The 17,569-nt window shown below is 36.7% G+C and overlaps 2 protein-coding genes across 3 annotated transcripts; one reads left to right on the forward strand and one right to left on the reverse strand.

The window, feature by feature from the left end:
* The first annotated feature begins 1,914 nt into the window (after positions 1–1,914).
* LOC127802431 (protein RESTRICTED TEV MOVEMENT 2) lies at positions 1,915–3,428 on the forward strand. Its single transcript, XM_052338234.1, has 2 exons — positions 1,915–2,176; positions 2,305–3,428. Exons 1-2 carry the CDS (start codon positions 2,062–2,064, stop codon positions 3,414–3,416), a joined length of 1,227 nt encoding a protein of 408 aa, XP_052194194.1. The 5' UTR covers positions 1,915–2,061; the 3' UTR covers positions 3,417–3,428.
* Positions 3,429–3,443: 15 nt separating this feature from the next.
* LOC127802430 (protein RBL) lies at positions 3,444–16,873 on the reverse strand. 2 transcript variants are annotated; one of them, XM_052338232.1, is made up of 4 exons: positions 16,274–16,873; positions 12,270–13,357; positions 11,926–12,187; positions 3,444–3,883 (listed from the first exon to the last, which is right to left on the reverse strand). In XM_052338232.1, the coding sequence occupies exons 1-4, from the start codon at positions 16,389–16,391 to the stop codon at positions 3,666–3,668; spliced, it is 1,686 nt and encodes a 561-aa protein (XP_052194192.1). In that variant the 5' UTR covers positions 16,392–16,873; the 3' UTR covers positions 3,444–3,665. The 2 variants fall into 2 exon arrangements, with proteins under 2 accessions (XP_052194192.1, XP_052194191.1); XM_052338231.1 differs by having other exon boundaries at positions 3,444–3,886; positions 16,274–16,871.
* Between the last annotated feature and the right edge of the window lie 696 nt (positions 16,874–17,569).

Consider the following 17,569-nt stretch of genomic DNA (forward strand, 5'->3'; position numbering starts at 1 on the left):
TAAATTTAAAATTAAACTATTATAATAAATTATTTTAATGACCAAATGGCCCTTGTCTAAAATTCATATACCCAATGTCTTATAGCTGGATATATAATATTCATATAATTTATGTCATTTAGTCAAATTAAATCTTATGATTATGTAACAAAAGAATTAAAAATTTTAATTGTTATTTGTGAGACTAGAAATAAATTCTCAAAGTTAAGTATAAAGACAAACTAGCAAAAGGTATAATAGTAATGGGACCATCAAACCTGTCCATGGAGGGAAAAGATTCCTTACCTAGTAAAGGGTTTTCAGTCCATACATATATTTTAAAATTTGTATTTTATTTATATATATATAATTTTATTTTTATTCAAATAAATAAATTTTCTTAATAATGTAAAAAAATTTTAATGTTTAGATTCACTCTATACGTATCATTCTTACAGAATTAATCGCTTATCAACAATCTTATAACGTAGCATGTCATTGCGTTGTGATTTAATTGTGACTCAAGTCTCAATTAGAGAAGGGGTAGCACGGATTGCAGCCCGTGCCCGCTTTAACCCTCCCCCAAATCTGTCATGAGATTTGAACCATTAGAAGCTGAAATAACTTTTGGATCTGGGGCCAGCCCTCTCCCAGATCCATCACTAAATCCGTCCCTGAATTAAAGAGAAGAGTTAGTCTCTCTTTGGAGAAATTGAACGTACAATCAAATACTTGTTATCAAATCAAAAATTTTAATCGTTAATGGAGATACAATTTTATTTTCTTATAGCGTAATAATCTATGCCATCATTCAATTATCACTCATGCTAATTCATCTGCCACAACTCCATTCAACTTAGCCTTCTTCCAACAATTTTATTTTCTATCCCACCTCTCACATCATAAGTGGCGAGACGATTAACTTTACTTACATTCATCTAAAACTAAATATCCTTTATAAGGTTCATAAATCAATTAAGGGTTCAAACAATTGTCAAGTAATTGATTTACGATAATAATAAGAGTATACTCATAAGATAATAGGCAGTTAAATACAAAATTAATTACATCTAATCACAACTTCCATTCCAATTTCCTATTGGGAACTTAAAGGCAGGGTTGACTGAGATTTTGAAGGCTCTAAATAAACTCATAAATCAAAATTTTATTAGTATCTTAAACTTTCAAGATTTTAGATTGAATTTGATAATAACGATTTATATGATTGAATTTTAAGTTTAAAAAATTTAATTAAAAACTTTCAAATGTTCAATGATTAAAACATTTATTTTTTTGTTTACAAATTTTTGATATAAGAAAAATATTTATTGTTTAAAAAATATTAAAATGTAGAAAAATTCATTAAGCTATTAATTTTTCTTACAAAATTTATGAAATTGATATTTATTATTTAGCAAACATTAATCGTGCTAGTAGAGTGACTTGAACTAATGACCTAAGAAATTTTTGATTTATAATCCACCATTATACTAACTAAGTTCAAATAAAATTGGTGTAAATTATATTTTTTAACACGTATTTATTATATATTTAAAACCCGAATTTAATTTTTAACACCTTCTATAGTTGGGAGCCTTAGACGACCGCTTTAGTTGCCTACCCTCAGGGCTGACCCTATTTAAGGGACAAACAAAGTATTTCATCTAGTCGATCCACTCATTCGACAAAACGATATATTGTTAATAATTTCATAATTATGATCCATTCTAAAGGGTTAGTTTTAAAAATAAATATATAAATATAATGTGTGGGACATCTTGGGTTTATAAGGCATTATTGGTATTGGAAGAGTAGAGGGCAAACAAAGAATTCTTGAGTTCTATGTTACCTAATATGAAGAGAACAGACGAAGCCCACAATCATAAAAATACCAAGCCAGCCAGCTGGGGATAGTCTAACCTCCCACCTTACGAAACCATTAACCAAAGACAAAATCTATCTAGTCTACTGTTTGTATATAACAGCTAAACGTGAAGACAATGTCCACAAGCTTCCATAGCCATTGTTGTTTGGCATCCGAGACAATTACGGGCAGAGCAAAAGAAAGGAAGAAAGAAAGAGATGGCATCGAGATTGTGGGATACAAGAACAAGAGATGCCGGAGAGGAAGGTTTCAAGCCCATACGGGAGTGGAAACAAGAAGAACAATTTCTTTTTCTAGTTGTTTATCTTCCCGGTGCGTTATTCTCCTCCCATCCTAGTACTTCACCTCGACTATGAACTACGATTGTATGGATGATGATGTTAAAAGTAGAAATGATTGGCTAATTGGAATTCATGAAACTTTGCGTTGGCATGATGCAGGTTTCACGAGGGAACAGTTGAATGTATCGACGCAGGGAATCAACACACTGAGGATCAGAGGGTGGAGGCTGATTAATAGCGGCAGACGGCAAAGCTTCCAGGAGGAGTTTGAACTACCGCAAGAGTGTAGCATGGCTGGCATTCGGGCCAAATTTGAGGGTGGCATTCTTACCATCACCATTCCAAAGAAAACGAGCATGGCTGCTGCTGCTGCCGCCGCTGTTCCACCTGCTCGAGATACCAGGCCGAAAGAGCATCAGGAGGAGGATGGCGGCGACAGATTCCGTGCAACTCCAAAGAGAGATGGAGCATCAGCCACCCCTCACAGCAAGCCAAAGCAGTATCAGGAGGAGGATGGAGGCGACAAAGGCAGTGCAACTCCTAGAAGAGATGATGCATCAACCGTGAAGCAAGAAGCGGTGAAGCCTAAACAAACAGATATCAGCAAGAGCTCTGAAGCAACGAAGAAGGGCCCAGAGAAACAAGCAGCAGATTCTAAGAGGGAGATAACTGAGTCGGCTGGGGAGGCTGGGAAAATTACTGTTGAGAGAAAAGCAAGGGCGGAAGGAAAAGGGCAGCCTACAGAATCCAAATTTGATGAGAAGAAGGGTCAAGAGAACTCAATTGCAAAGCCTAGGAATGAAGAAAACATGGTACCCAAGAAAGAAGAGGAGGCCAAGGAAGCCGGAGAAGTAACTGCCAGTGGCCGCGGGGAGAAAGGTAAAGAGAACCCAATTACAAGTCCTAGGAATGAACAAAACATGGTAACCAAGAAAGAAGAGAAGGCCAAGGAAGCTGGAGAAGTAACTGCCAGTGGCGGCCATGGTGGTGGGGAAAAAGGTAAAAAGCACTCAATTACTAGGCCTAGGCCTGAAGAAAAAGCAGTAGTCAGGTATGAAAGAGAAGAAGAAAAGGCCAAGGAAGCGGGAGAAATAAGAGATGGCGGCAGCGGTTTTAATTTGGAAAAATATGCAGAGGCAGTGAAGGGATTTGCAAAGGGAGGGCTTAAGGAAGAGACACAGCTGATGGTGAACATGGGAGCGGCTGTTCTAGTCATCGTGGCTCTCGGAGCCTACATCTCATTCACTTACTTCGGAAAACCTAAAAACTAGCTAGCTAGCTACTTCCTAAGGTTCATGTGCATAAATAACAATAATTTTATTCTGTTTCTGCGTACAACCTGTCAAGAACAAGGAAAACTACTACAATGGGTTTCAATCCCAAGAAATTGATGCAAGTTAGAAGGCACCACATTTTCCATCTACCAACCACTATTTCTAGAAACAATAAATAACATTTATATCATCCAGCTGGAGTAAGTTTTTCATAGCACAGATCAATTAAATGATGGGGACTTTAAACTAATTGTATTCTTCACTAACATCATCTGCAGACACACAAATACTAGTTCCCTTTTCAACTACAGATTTACTTTTAATTTTTGATGATTTACCAGATGGTTTTATCTTCTTTGAAGGTTTCTTCACCTTCTCAGCTTGCAACTCCAACACCTTCTCCGAAGGTTTTCGTCGTCTTTTAATGCGTGTTCCTCCAGTGTCCTCTGCGGCAGAATTCTCCACTGCTGCATAACACAACCAACTAAGCATTGAAGCTAACGAGACACCATTTACAAAATCATTTATCACAAGCATGGGGACTTTAAGAAACTTGTGGGGCTATAGAAATGTCACTGCAAATAATACATACGTGGAGAAGTCTGTTTTTTCCTTCCTAGCATCGATTACTATCATGTGATGATGATGAAAATGATTACAATACTTAGTCAAACAAAATAAATTTCTGAATTCTAGGTACCCAAAAAAGAAAGTAACCTTCCTCCTATAGCCCTTTTATCTAAAATATGTCAAGAAAGTAGAGAACATAAAACCAGCCTTATAGCAAGCATAGTTATTTGGTAAATTTGCAAGACATGTAAAATATACTGGACACAGTACATGTTGGACGAAAAAAGGAAGATTCGAAAGTTAAATCAAGAAGATTCAAAAGTTAAAATAAAAGAATTATCCTTGTAGATTATTATTGTATTTCAAGTTTATATTTTAAGTTTGAAATTTGTATTTTAAGTTTGATTTATTCCTAGTCTTTAGGAGATAAAGTATTCCAAATCTTATCCTAAAATATAGGAGATGAGATAAGGAACTCATGTGTATATATGCAGCTGTATTTTCCAAGGATTATTCAATCAAGCATCTTTAGTTTCTGCTTGTTTCATGGTATCAGAGCTTAGGCTCGATAGAAGAATCCTGAAGCTTCCGTTGTTCTTCTCCTTCCTTTGAAATCATGGCCTTCAATCACCAAAACCCTACCCTAACTGAAGTTTCCGCCACAAGCTCTCCAAATCCTCTTCCTTCTCCGGTTCCAGCCCTTTCTTCCCAGAATCTGTCAGCCAATCCAATTGATAATCATCCCCTTCAAATTCCTCATCACAAGTTGAATGGTAATAATTTTAGGGAGTGGTTTCAGTCCGTGTTATTGGTGATCAAAGGGAAAGGCAAATCCGGCTACCTCATAGGGGATATTCCTGCTCCTCCAACCGATTCAGACACCTATGGCACTTGGGAAGCAGAAAACTCAACCATAATGGCATGGTTGATTAATTCAATGGAGCCTAGACTTGGGAGGACTTATCTATTTCACAAAATAGCCAAGGAGATTTGGGATTCGGTCCAGGAGATGTATTCCGACCTAGAGAACTCCTCTCAAAGTTTTGAAATAAGATCAGCCATCAAAACCACAAGGCAATGTAACATGAGTGTGACTGATTATTTTAATGTATTGGTTGAGTTATGGCAGGAAATGGATTTATTTCACACTATAGATTGGGAATGTAAGGCTAATAGCAACAAGTATTATAAGATGATTGAAAAGGACAGAATATTTGATTTCTTTCATGGATTAAATTCTTATTTGGATGAAGTAAGAGGCCGGATTTTAGGGACAAAACCTCTACCATCTCTTAGGGAAGTTTTTGCCGAGGTAAGAAGGGAAGAGAGTCGAAGGAAGGTAATGCTGCATCAACCTAATGATCTAAGTATTACTAACCAGAATTCTTCTGCTCTAGCAACTGTTAGACAGGGAGAAAAATCCTTAAAAGGATCAGGGAAGGAAAAACCATGGTGTGATCACTGTAAAAGGCCATATCACACCAAAGATACCTGCTGGAAGATACATGGCAAACTTGCCAACTGGAAGCCAAGAAACAAACGAGAATTTTTTATCAGCCTATGTTGCCAAGGCACCTAGTAAAGAAGGAAATAAGACAAATTTAAATCTGTCAAAGGAGCAAATTCAGACTCTTTATCGGCTGCTAGATCAAGGTACCAGTGCTGATAATTCCTCTACACATCAGCCCACTGCTTTCATGGCCTTGCAAGGCAATTCCTATCTTTCTTTGATGTCACGAAGACTCCTAAGAATACTTGGATAATAGATATAGGAGCATCCGATCATACATCATGTTCTACAAGGTATATAATAGAATATATTCCTTGAAAAAATTCAGTTGATATTTCAATGGCTGATGGTGCAGTATCCCCTGCTGTGGGTCGTGGGAATGTTTGTATCTTGAATCTGAAACTAAAATCAATGTTATATGTGCCTGGGTTAAATTATAATCTCTTATCAGTGAGTAGGTGTACTAAAGATATGAATTGTAGAGTGATATTTCTTCCATCTTATTGTATATTTCAGGACCAAGTATCGAGGAGAATGATTGGTGAAGCAAAAGATGGACTCTACTGGTTGATGAAGAATACTACAAACTCATCTCCTTTCAATAAAACAGTCCTAATTGTTACCACAAAGGCCAAAGTTATGTTATGGCACAAACGGTTAGGACACCCTAGCTTTCCGTATCTTAGATCTTTGTATCCTCAATTTTTTATCAATAAAGATCAGTGTTTTTCTTGTGAACAATGCACTCTTGCAAAATAATCAAGAGCCCATCATCCCACTCAATCTTATAAGCCTTCCACGCCATTTCACTTAATCCATAGTGACATTTGGGGACCTTCAAAACATTCCAATATTTCAGGTTCAAGGTGATTTATCACTTTTATTGACGACCATTCTAGGGCATGTTGGGTATATCATATGAAAGATAAATCAGAAGCAAGTGGCATATTCAAAAGATTTCACAAATTTATTTTGAATATGTTTCAAACCTCTATCCATATTCTTCGAATTGACAATGGTCGTGAATTTTTTCCCCATGACTTGACCAACTACTTACTTGAACATGGTATTGTGCATCAAAGTTCTTGCCCTTACACACCACAACAAAATGGTGCGGCTAAACGGAAAAATCGACATCTTTTAGAAGTGGCAAGAGCTATGATGTTTACTACTCATGTGCCTCATTCATATTGGGGAGAGGCCATTCTTACGGCTACATATTTGATAAACCGTCTCCCTTCCAAAACACTCAAATTCCAAACCCCTCTTGAACCCTTTGTGGCTCTCATCCAAATGCATCTTTCTTTCCTTCCCATGAGCCTAGAGTTTTCGGGTGTGTGGTGTATGTTCACAACCACAACGTGTCTTGAACAAAGTTAGATCCAAAAGCCCTCAAGTGTATTTTTATTGGCTACCCTCCTTCACAAAAGGGATATAAATGTTATTGTCCAATCAGTAAACGAATCTATATCTCCTCTGATGTTACCTTTTATGAGGATCTTTCCTATTATCCAAACACTGATTCTCCAACCAATCTCACTGATTCTCCTCTACTTCCTACACCAACACCATTTCTTCTACCTCTACCAACATCTTCTCAAGGGGAAGAATTAATTCCTGATAATATGCTAGCAGATTTTGAGCCTTCTGTTCCACAACCAAGCCCAAAAAATGTGCAGCTTATGTCTCCTCAGTCTCTAGAAAAAAAACCTGCCAGTCCTCCCTGGTTTGTGTATTCTCAAAGACCTAAAGATTCATCTGAAGCCCAGAAGGGTCAATCATCTTCTCTTGATGATGGTCTATCAGAGGACAATAAAACAGATGCTGATGTAATAGGGAATGAGACTGCATTAATGGAAGAAACCAAGGATCAACCAAAAATTAACAGCAGTGATATTTCAGATGATGGGCTAGACTAGGCAGTTCCTATAGCTCTCTGAAAGGGTGTAAGATCATGTGTTAAATATCCAAAGTATCCTCTGTCCAATTACTTAACCTATGCAAAACTGTCTCCTCAACTTAAAGCATTTATTGCAAGACTTGACAGTGCTGAAATCCCTAAAAATATTCAAGGAGCTATGGAAGATTCAAATTGGAAGGCAGCTGTTATGGAGGAAATGAAGGCCTTAATTACAAACCATACTTGGGATCTTGTTGAATTATCTCCAAATAAGAGGGTTGTGGGATGCAAATGGGTGTTTACCATTAAACATAAGGCAGATGGTAGTATTGAGAGGTATAAGGCTAGGTTGGTGGCACAAGGGTTTACACAAACCCATGGGATCGACTATGAAGAGACCTTCGCCCCGGTTGCTAAACTCAAGTCTATTCGGGTAATACTCTCAATTGTTGTTAATTTGGATTGGCCTTTGTATCAGTTTGACATAAAAAATGCATTTCTTAATGGGGACTTAGATGAGGAGATCTACATGAAAATTCCACCAGGCTTTAAAGATGAAATGGGCTACGAAAGGAAGGTTTGTAAACTGAAGAAATCATTATATGGATTGAAGCAGTCACCTAGAGCATGGTTCAAGAAATTCAGTCTTACCTCCGGCTTGGGTATAAACAAGGACAGGCCGATCATACTTTGTTTATCAAAGTCACCAAAAGTGAAAGAAAATCTATACTAATTGTCTATGTTGATGATATCATTATAATAGGTGATGATGAGGAAAATATCAGAATACTAAAGGAGTAATTGAGATCCGAGTTTGAAGTGAAAGACCTTGGCCTTATGAGGTACTTCCTAGGAATAGAGGTAGCTAGAAGCAAGGAAGGTTTGTTTATTTCTCAAAGGAAATATACCATGGATTTACTCAAAGATACAGGGATGTTAACCTGTAAGCTAGCTAGAACTCCATTAGACAAAGGCTGGAAATTTGAGGTAACAGATGATGATATCTCGGTTGAAAGAGAGAGATACCAAAAGCTAGTGGGCAGGTTGATCTATTTGTCCCTTTCTAGGCCAGACATAACATATGCAGTAAGCAAGATCAGTCAATACATGCATGCACCTACAAAGAAGCATATGAATGTTGTATTTCATGTGCTTAGATACTTGAAAGGGACACTTGGAAAAGGGTTGACGCTTAAAAAGACCAAAGAACGAGGAATTGAAGGTTTTTTTGATGCAGATTGGGCAGGCTCTATTGAGGACAGCAGGTCAACAACTGGTTATTGCACCAAAGTATGGGGAAATACTGTGACTTAGAGAAGTAAAAAACAATCAGTGGTGGCTTGTAGCAGTGCTGAGGCAGAGTTCCGAGCAATAGCACAAGGAATTTGTGAAGTAATTTGGCTGGAAAGGTTAATGAAGGACCTAAAAATACCTTTAACTCAACCTACAAAAGTATACAGTGACAGTAAGTCTGCTATTAGTATTGTGAAAAATTCTATCCAACATGATCGTATGAAACATGTAAGGATAGACAAGAGTTTTATAAAGCAACAAGTTGAGGAAGGAAGGATAATTTTATCCTATATTCGAACCACTGATCAAATTGCGGATGTGTTCACAAAAGCTAAGGTAAGGCTAGGTTTTGAATCTCTAATAGCCAAGCTTGGAATGACCTCTATCTATTCCTAAGCTTGAGGGAGAGTGTTGGACGAAAAAAGGAAGATTCGAAAGTTAAATCAAGAAGATTCAAAAGTTAAAATAAAGGAATTATCCTTGTAGATTGTTATTGTATTTCAAGTTTATATTTTAAGTTTGATTTATTCCTAGTCTTTAGGAGACAAAGTATTCCAAATCTTATCCTAAAATATAGGAGATAAGATAAGGAACTCATGTGTATATATGCAGCTGTATTTTCCAAGGATTATTCAATCAAGTATCTGTAGTTTCTGCTTGTTTCAGTACACATACAAGGATGTGTTTTTCCATATCAAAACCTCACAATATATGTAACATTATGAGCTCATTTTTTCACATCCATGAGTCAAGAACAAAGTCACATCTTAATAAGAACATACCCTATGCACCAAGTCAGACCTCAATTGACGTGTTCTATTCTGCATGTCCATTGGTTAAATAGAGGACATAGTATGTCCAAGGTCCAATTTCTAAATTATGCCTTCTCATTTTTCTGTACCATCTTCCTTCCCTACCAAAGCGGCCCTCAACCAGCACCCTCATACTTCAGGCTTCAATTGAAGTTATATTATAATGTTCTATGATTGGATTCTGAAAGTAATAACTTTATAGATATTGATGTTAAATAATTTGGAGATGTGAGCAATAGAATTTTCTTTAAGGCCACAGTAGTGTATAATCCCATTGTAGAAAGCATTTCAGATCGTCAAAACAAAAATTGCAATTCTAGTTGTTAATCCCAAACCAAATCATCTAATACGATCCAGGAACTTACAGTTAGAGACAAAGACATGGCTTTATTTTGTGGGAAGTAAAGGAAAGTATAAAGAAAGAATCGCACTAAGAGAGTAAACTTCCACACAGAAGAACCTGCAAAGCTACTCAAAAGAAATTCATAAACAAAATGAACAAAGGCTCTTGGGCAAGACCACCCTATGAATAAACCCTATTATAGATGTTAGCATTATCAACTGTATATTAAAGATGAAGAAAAACATGATAAAGACATTCCAGGCCATGAGACAGTGAAGAAGAAGATGGTCTATCAACTATCTCCCCTTTCAACACATGAAACACCAGTTGATCACAATCTGGCCTTTCTTCCTCAGATTATCGCATGTAGAACCCAGCAAGGTTGTCCAAACAAAAAACATACCTTGTGAGATGTGAAGGACTTCTGACCTCCACAAGATCCTTCAAGGAAAAGTGGAAAACTTGCTCTGCCTTCATTACGCAAGGCATCATAGAATGATTGAACTAAAAAGGTTGCTTCATTTGATCGATACCAAACCCATTTATTCTCCCTCTACTGTATCCTTGAGTGAGAATAAAGAATCTTAAAAAGAAAAACACTGCTGTGGACTCAATTTCAGAGTCCCAAAGATTGCACATAAATTGTGGGGATCAGCCAACTGTACCAAGAGGAATGGAAAAGCCATAACTAATAGAAGAAAGCTTGTCTCCAACCAAACCTTGGAGACTGGAAAAAAGACCTCAAGAATGCTGATGGCCACACCAACTATCCAACCAGAACCAACAGATGGCCAACTTCCTACCTCAAAAGAAATAAACTTCGGGGAAAAAAAAAATCCAAACTTTCATGATCCCTTTCCACAAGTTAACACAAGGAGACTGACTATGCCTATGAGACCACCCACCCCTATGAGAGCTAAATCTTAGCTTAATGACTATTCCCCAAAAGTATCCATATCAGAAGCAAACCTCCACAACCACCTACCAAGAAGGGCCTCATTAAAGTCCTGCAATATCTAATTCCCAAACCACCCCTCATGCAATGGAAAACAGGCATGATTCCACTCAACTAGATGGTACTTGAACGAAAGAAAAATGAAACATGCAACACAAAATTCTGATTTGTCTAAAATATCAGACTATGGTGACTAATTTTGGCAATCTTCATGCTTTCCAGCATCAGCTGCAATATCACTTTTAGTCTGGTCCACCCCACGTCATCACACTGCACACAAGTCTCAGAAAGAGAGGAGTGGGATGGGGAGGGAAAGGCAGAGGCCAATGAAAAAAGAAGTTCCAGTTATTAGACTAACAGAGGTTGTGCTATCCTTTAAACATTGCTTGAATCCTCATTGCTGCTACATTTGGCATGAAATTTTCTCAAACTAAACTGTGTATTTGAATTTCACTATGAGGAGAGAGAGATTTGCGAAGAGAAACCCCAGCATGTGAGAGGGAAATGAAAAAATATAAAGTAATGTAACTCTCATCATTTATGGGCGTGAGATAAATGCCAGAAACCCAATTTGGGAAAACCTAGAAGAAAGTCCCAAAACATACACCTCATTCAGTAAAAGCAACGGTTAAGAGTGACCAAGATGTACTTTTAATAAGTAACAGTAACAAACAAGTTCTGTTCTTTATTCTGGATAAAAGCATCATGGGTTTCAAAGATAATATTTTTGTACATCAATGATTTACAGTTCTTACTATTCCTAGGTCTTTTCTGTACCCAATGACTTCTTTGTCTAAAAATAAGCAGGATTTCTAAATTTTTAATCATTATATTCACCTAAATTTTATTTCATTATTTATGCTAATTATAATTAAATATAGTTGAACGAGTACTTGCATTCTCAATCCATGCAACAGTTAAACCATGGAATATAATTTATCAAATTTAATACTATAATGATAAATCCTAAACAATACATGGAAACATACCATGTCAACAACAAAAAAGTTTAGCTTGCCAGTGCAGGGTGGACAACTATGGTTGCAAAAATGAGAGGATTCCTTTAGAATTGTATTCAAGATCACTTAAAGAAAACATATAAATAGATAAAGCATAACTTCACCTTCTATTGGACTTGATGCATGGTTTATTGCTTGCCCATTTTGTCCAGCATCCACTGAAAGCGGAGATCCAGAATGGTTGCTGTCCACCAGCTTTGAGGAACTTTCAACACACTTGTCTTGATGCTCAGGAGTATCAGGAAAAGGAATGGCTGGTAGAAAGCATATTTCTTCCTGGGACACATCTGAATCACTGAAAGTCGAATCCTTTTCTACTGTGACAATATCAACCTCGTCATCTTCATTAACATCCGATTCTTTTACCTGCAAATATGCATATATTACAGAAGCAAATGAACAAACAAAAGAAGTGCTAGTTGGGTTAGAAAAACTTTGCCTCTCTCACCTTTTCAGTTTCAGGCATCAGATCGAACTCGTCTTCTCGTTCTACATACTCCTCATTTTCCTCAAGCTCCTTGAAATCTGGAGCAAATGCACTCCAGTTCTCAGTATAATCTTTAGCCCAAATATAAGCCAATCCAGTCAGGGAAACAGAGACTACAATAGGGTGAACAGGATGCCATGCTAAATCTATCAATGCTTCTTTTGGGCCTTCTAGTATTTTCACAAGATGCCCAACCCTATCCCAGATGTAGATTTTATGCTCTCCTTTGGCAGCAGAACCACCAACAACCCACTCACCGTCACCACTAAAACATGGTGCTTTCCAATGTACTCTGGTGATAGAATCTTGGAACTCCCTGAATAATGATAAGCACTTTGTTCCAACAGCTTTCAGCTTCTCAATCCCACATAGCTCATCCTGGGTATTGTTTGATTCATCAAGGGCTTTAAGTCCATTTTTCAGGGGCAGAAGGTTCTCATAAATCCTGATTGTACGGTCATTTGAGTTTGTCAAAAGATATTGCCCATTCCTACTAAATACAATATTTTTTATCACAGCAGCCCCAGAAATAGGAACAACACCACGAACTTGGACATTCTTGTGATCTATTATAAGTATTTCTCCTTTAGAGTTACCCACATAGACCAGGTCCCCATATTTGTTAAAGCAAGCAGCAGTTGGAGTATAAGGGGCAGAACCATCCGCGAACTTATTGCGCGATGAAGGGGCAGATCCGGTGCCTGTCTCATTCAATGAAACTGGAAGGACAGTTGTACTTCCTGTGGTCAAGTCCACAATTACAGGGGCAGATGAGAGTGGACATGCTAGGCAAAGAGAGGGAGTAGAGGAACCAGGATGTAGACGAGCTTGTAGTGAAGTTTGCTTCAGACTTGTACGAGCAATCTTCTCTCCTTTGACAACATCCCAAAGTGTTAACAACTTATCAGCAGCAGACACAAGTATGTGATGTCCATACTTTGACCAACAGACACTAGTTATGGGAGCAACACAATCTTTATCCCTTAGTTCCTTAGCAATTCCCCTAGTCTCAAAATCCCAAATAATGCAACTTCCATCAGAGCACCCAGCTGAAAGAGCAGAATAAACATGTCAAAAAGTAAGCACCTCAGATTCAAAGGTACACCGTTTTGATATACAAATTACTTTAGTTTAAATAATTAGAACATGAGCACTAAAAAATTATCAAAAGAAATAGAATTTGCAACCTTCTGATTTAAATTTTAGAAAAGGAATGAAATTCTGCATCAATATAAATTTCAAGTAGTCATAAAGTTCTAGAGTTCCATTTACTAGTTGAAAAACTAAAAGGTCACGAGGGGAATCTGTTCCAAGTCAATGACATACTTAAATATATTCAAGATGATCCTATTTAAGTTGACCACAAAGACTTAGATATCAAATTTGAGCTGATAGTATTATCCCCCCCCCCCCAAAAAAAAAAATAAAAATAAAAAAAAAAAGTAAAAAATGTTTTCCAGCAGTATGATTTAACTCAAAATGTTTTACTTTGGTACTCATCGAAGGATTAGGCAAAGAATTGATGGGGATTATTATGGATAAGATTTTAAAGGATAGGGTAATGGATGTGAAGAGAATTGGAGATAGAATTATTGCAGCCAAAGTTGTTCTAGGATAAGAAACTATAAATATTATTAGTAAATATGCATTGCAAGTTGGGTTAGGAAAAGAGAGAAACAAAATTTTGGGAAGATTTGGTACAAAAAATACCTAGAGGAGAGAAGATCATCATAGGAGGTGATTGAAAATGGTTATGTGAGTAAAGAAGGGCATGGTTATAGGGATATACATGGAGGTTATGGATTTGGAGAAAGAAATAATGACGGTAAAGCTATTTTAGATTTTTCCATAGTGTACGAGTTCATTGTAGACAGCACTATGTTTAAAAAACAGGATGAACCCTTAATTGCATACAAAAATAGCTTGTCAACTACCCAAATAGACTACTTTCTTATCAGATAAGAGGACTGCTTATGTTCCAAGAATTCTAGGGTTATACAGGGAGAATCCCAACCTAACCACTCAATATAAACATCCATATCACAAAAAGGTTAAATAAGCCTAAGAATCAGATGATGGGATTTAAAAGGTTAAAGAAGTGCTAGTTGAAAGTGACTTAAAAGTTCATAGGACCAAGAAATATACACAAGACCTCTCCAGTAAACTATTGATGTGAGATTGGCTTGTGACAAACTCTCCTTTAAATCTTGGCATCCTCACCATGCTAGAATTCCTACATCTTAATATGACCCAGGTCAGTCCTAAAATACTTTCCTGACCTGCAACCACTCGGTAATGGTCTTGGGTTGGCTTTGATACTAGCTCTAACACCACAAGTCCTCACCCATAAGTGCCAACTAAAGGTGACTTGTGGGTTTATGAAACCAAGTAATATATCCAAGATATCCCCATCAGACTATTAATGTTGAATTAGATCATGACGTATATATACATATATATATATATGATAAGATTAGCATTTGTGTTTGTGTGTGTGTAAAAGTATTTCTTGACCTGCAACCACTCGGTAATGGTCTTGGGTTGGTTTTTATACTATTCATAACACCACAAGTCCTCACCCATAAGTGCTAATTGAAGGTGACTTACGGCTTTATGAGACCAAGTAATATACCTAAGATATCCCCATCAAACTACGAATGTGGAATTAGACCGTGACATATATATACATATATCTGTGATAAGATTAGCATTTGTGTTTGTGTGTGTGTGTACAAGTATTGGTGGTTGTGAATCATAAACTATATATAACAATATACCAAGTTATAAACCATTTGTGGAAAGTCTCTAAAACAACATAGACAATGTTGGAGAATCTCACATCCTTCATGCTAAGTAATGCTAATATGAAGCGTCTTGCTCCATCTCTACTAGTCAACAACTCCATTTTTAGAGAAACACAAAACAGTTAATAGAGACATTTGAGGTAAGTGCATTAGCATCCAAGGTAATTTATTGCCCTTCAAAGGCTCCTTGCAATATCATGCCACCTTAAAGTTATCTCTTTGGCCTCTTATATAAGCCTACACCTACTATCAAGTCCTGAGTCTAGTAAACAGGTGGCCGAAACCAAAATAATAAAACTTGGTTCAATTAGGTTTTGTTCAGCTCCCTAGAGTTCAGTTCTCAGTTTAATCAATTTGGATTTATCTAGTTTCATGGGGTTCAGACCCCAGTTTTATTTTTAAACTGAGCTAGATCAATTTGGTTTTGGCTTTAGGGATCAACCTAGTCAAACCAACCATGTGCACACCTAAGAAATTGACAAAATTGCTACAAAAATATATAGGTAACACCTTCAAGTAACATCTTATGTTGTCAATCTTGTAAATGTAATGCTTCGCACAGTGTGTGGAACATCATAACCACACCACAGGTTCCTCAATCATTGGAAAATTAGCAATTCATGATGAATGCACAAAATAAATAAATAAATAAATAAATCATAGATTGTGCTAAATTAATACATGAGGTTTTTACAATTCCGCATTTGATCAACTAATTCAAGGAGTAGGTTACTTGAAAGTGGAGGAGTCCTTTCAGAACTATTTACAGCACGACAATATAACACTGCACCCCCCATACGTATATAGCACCAATACAGAATATATACATTAATAAATTTCTAAAGTATTACCAAAACACCATGTAAAAAATAAGGGATAACAACCTTAAAATGCAAGCACTGAGGTTATAAATATGAACTCTGTTTCGTCAACTGTTTCATATAATCACGCGTGCTCGAGTATAAGCATTCCAGCAGACCAAATAGAACCTGGCTGTACAGCCTATACTTCGAATGATGTTATTTTGTTGGGAACTATAACGGGGGATTAATGTTTAGAATGTATAATGGCTTTGCTTCCAAGAATAATACACACAGATGGAACGTATATAAGAGGGTACGGAGTGAACTGAGAGTGCGAGGTTGGGAGAAAGATTTGTACCAGCAAGAAGAGTTCCCCTCCGGTTGAAGGAGATGCATTTCATGAGGCCATGTTCCAAATACTCCTCTATCACTTCCGGGAAATCCCCCTGCAACGGATCGATGATGGGAGCATTCATTATTGTCGTCGCTTAGTATACTTGAATGTGCCCTACACTAACTCCGGGAACTCGGCTTCTGCCGCATTCGCAGCGCAAAGAGAGAGACAGACAGACAGACCGAGAGAGCGAGGGACCTACGGGCCCCTAAGCCCGCCGGAAACCCCTCTTCTAAGAATCCCTTCCCTTCTACCGCCGGAGAAGCGACTTCCGGGCGACGAATTTTGCCGATCCACAAAGCGCTCGCTCGCGTTGTTCGACAGTTCCGAGAGATCCAATTCTTTATTAGTGCTCTGGCATGCCCAATTCAAACCCGAATAGGTTTTCGAATTGAGCAAATTGAGAGTTGTGACTTATCAAATTGAGCAAATCTGGAATTAGGGGGAATTGGGGAATGTTTCCAATTCCAAACGTTGTACTTGCGAGACTGCCCATACCGACTTCTCTAATAATTTCTTTTATTTTTTTCTTTTCCCGACTGAAAAAGGATCAACTCCTCAACCTAATCCTCTAATCTCATCTAATGTAAGCCTTTTACTTGTAGCCTTATCATTGGATCCTAATTTGGCACCCTTTTAAGAGATTAATCAAATCATTTATTAAAAGTCTTAATCACAGTATTATCAATTTAGTAGTATTTTAGATAAATTATATTATTTTTTGAAAACATCACATCATGATGGTGATGTTTATATTGTTGTAAGTATTTTATATTAATGAATATTCCAGACACCTGAAATTTAAATGTTTATTCTATATAATTTATAAAATATATCTAATAATTTATTACACGTAATTCAAATATAATGGTGTTAGAAAATTATTTATTTAATATTTTTAATAAAACAACTTAATGAGATAAGCCTCACATCTCTTTAAATTGTCATATTAATGGTGTTTAATATAAATTAAATAATTTATTTTAAAAAATCAAAACTTGTCTATTATATTACATATACCCATTAATTAATTAAATAAATAAAAATTTATATTATAATTAAATATCATAATTTTTATTTTATTATCTGTGTCAAGCAATTTTTATATTATCCAATATAGGCAAAATTAAGAGGAGTGTGGGCTCATGGAAAGGTGTGGGACCCATAACTTTATAAGTTGTGTTGAGTTGTCCGATACAGACAACATATGTAAGGACTTTAAATATTATGTAAAATATAATTTTATATAATTATTTTATA

The sequence above is a fragment of the Diospyros lotus genome, chromosome 5 (assembly GCF_014633365.1).
Source record: "Diospyros lotus cultivar Yz01 chromosome 5, ASM1463336v1, whole genome shotgun sequence".
Lineage (NCBI taxonomy): Eukaryota > Viridiplantae > Streptophyta > Magnoliopsida > Ericales > Ebenaceae > Diospyros > Diospyros lotus.

Excerpts from the sequence above, each read along its gene's own strand:
- LOC127802431 (XM_052338234.1), top strand. The coding sequence starts at position 2,062 with ATGGCATCGAGATTGTGGGATACAAGAACAAGAGATGCCGGAGAGGAA. Across the intron at positions 2,177-2,304 it reads TCTAGTTGTTTATCTTCCCG|GTTTCACGAGGGAACAGTTG; the intron begins GTGCGTTATTCT and ends GGCATGATGCAG.
- LOC127802430 (XM_052338231.1), bottom strand. The coding sequence starts at position 16,391 with ATGAATGCTCCCATCATCGATCCGTTGCAGGGGGATTTCCCGGAAGTG. Across the intron at positions 13,358-16,273 it reads GAGGGGAACTCTTCTTGCTG|CTGGGTGCTCTGATGGAAGT; the intron begins GTACAAATCTTT and ends CTGCTCTTTCAG. Across the intron at positions 3,887-11,925 it reads TGCATCAAGTCCAATAGAAG|CAGTGGAGAATTCTGCCGCA; the intron begins GTGAAGTTATGC and ends TGTGTTATGCAG.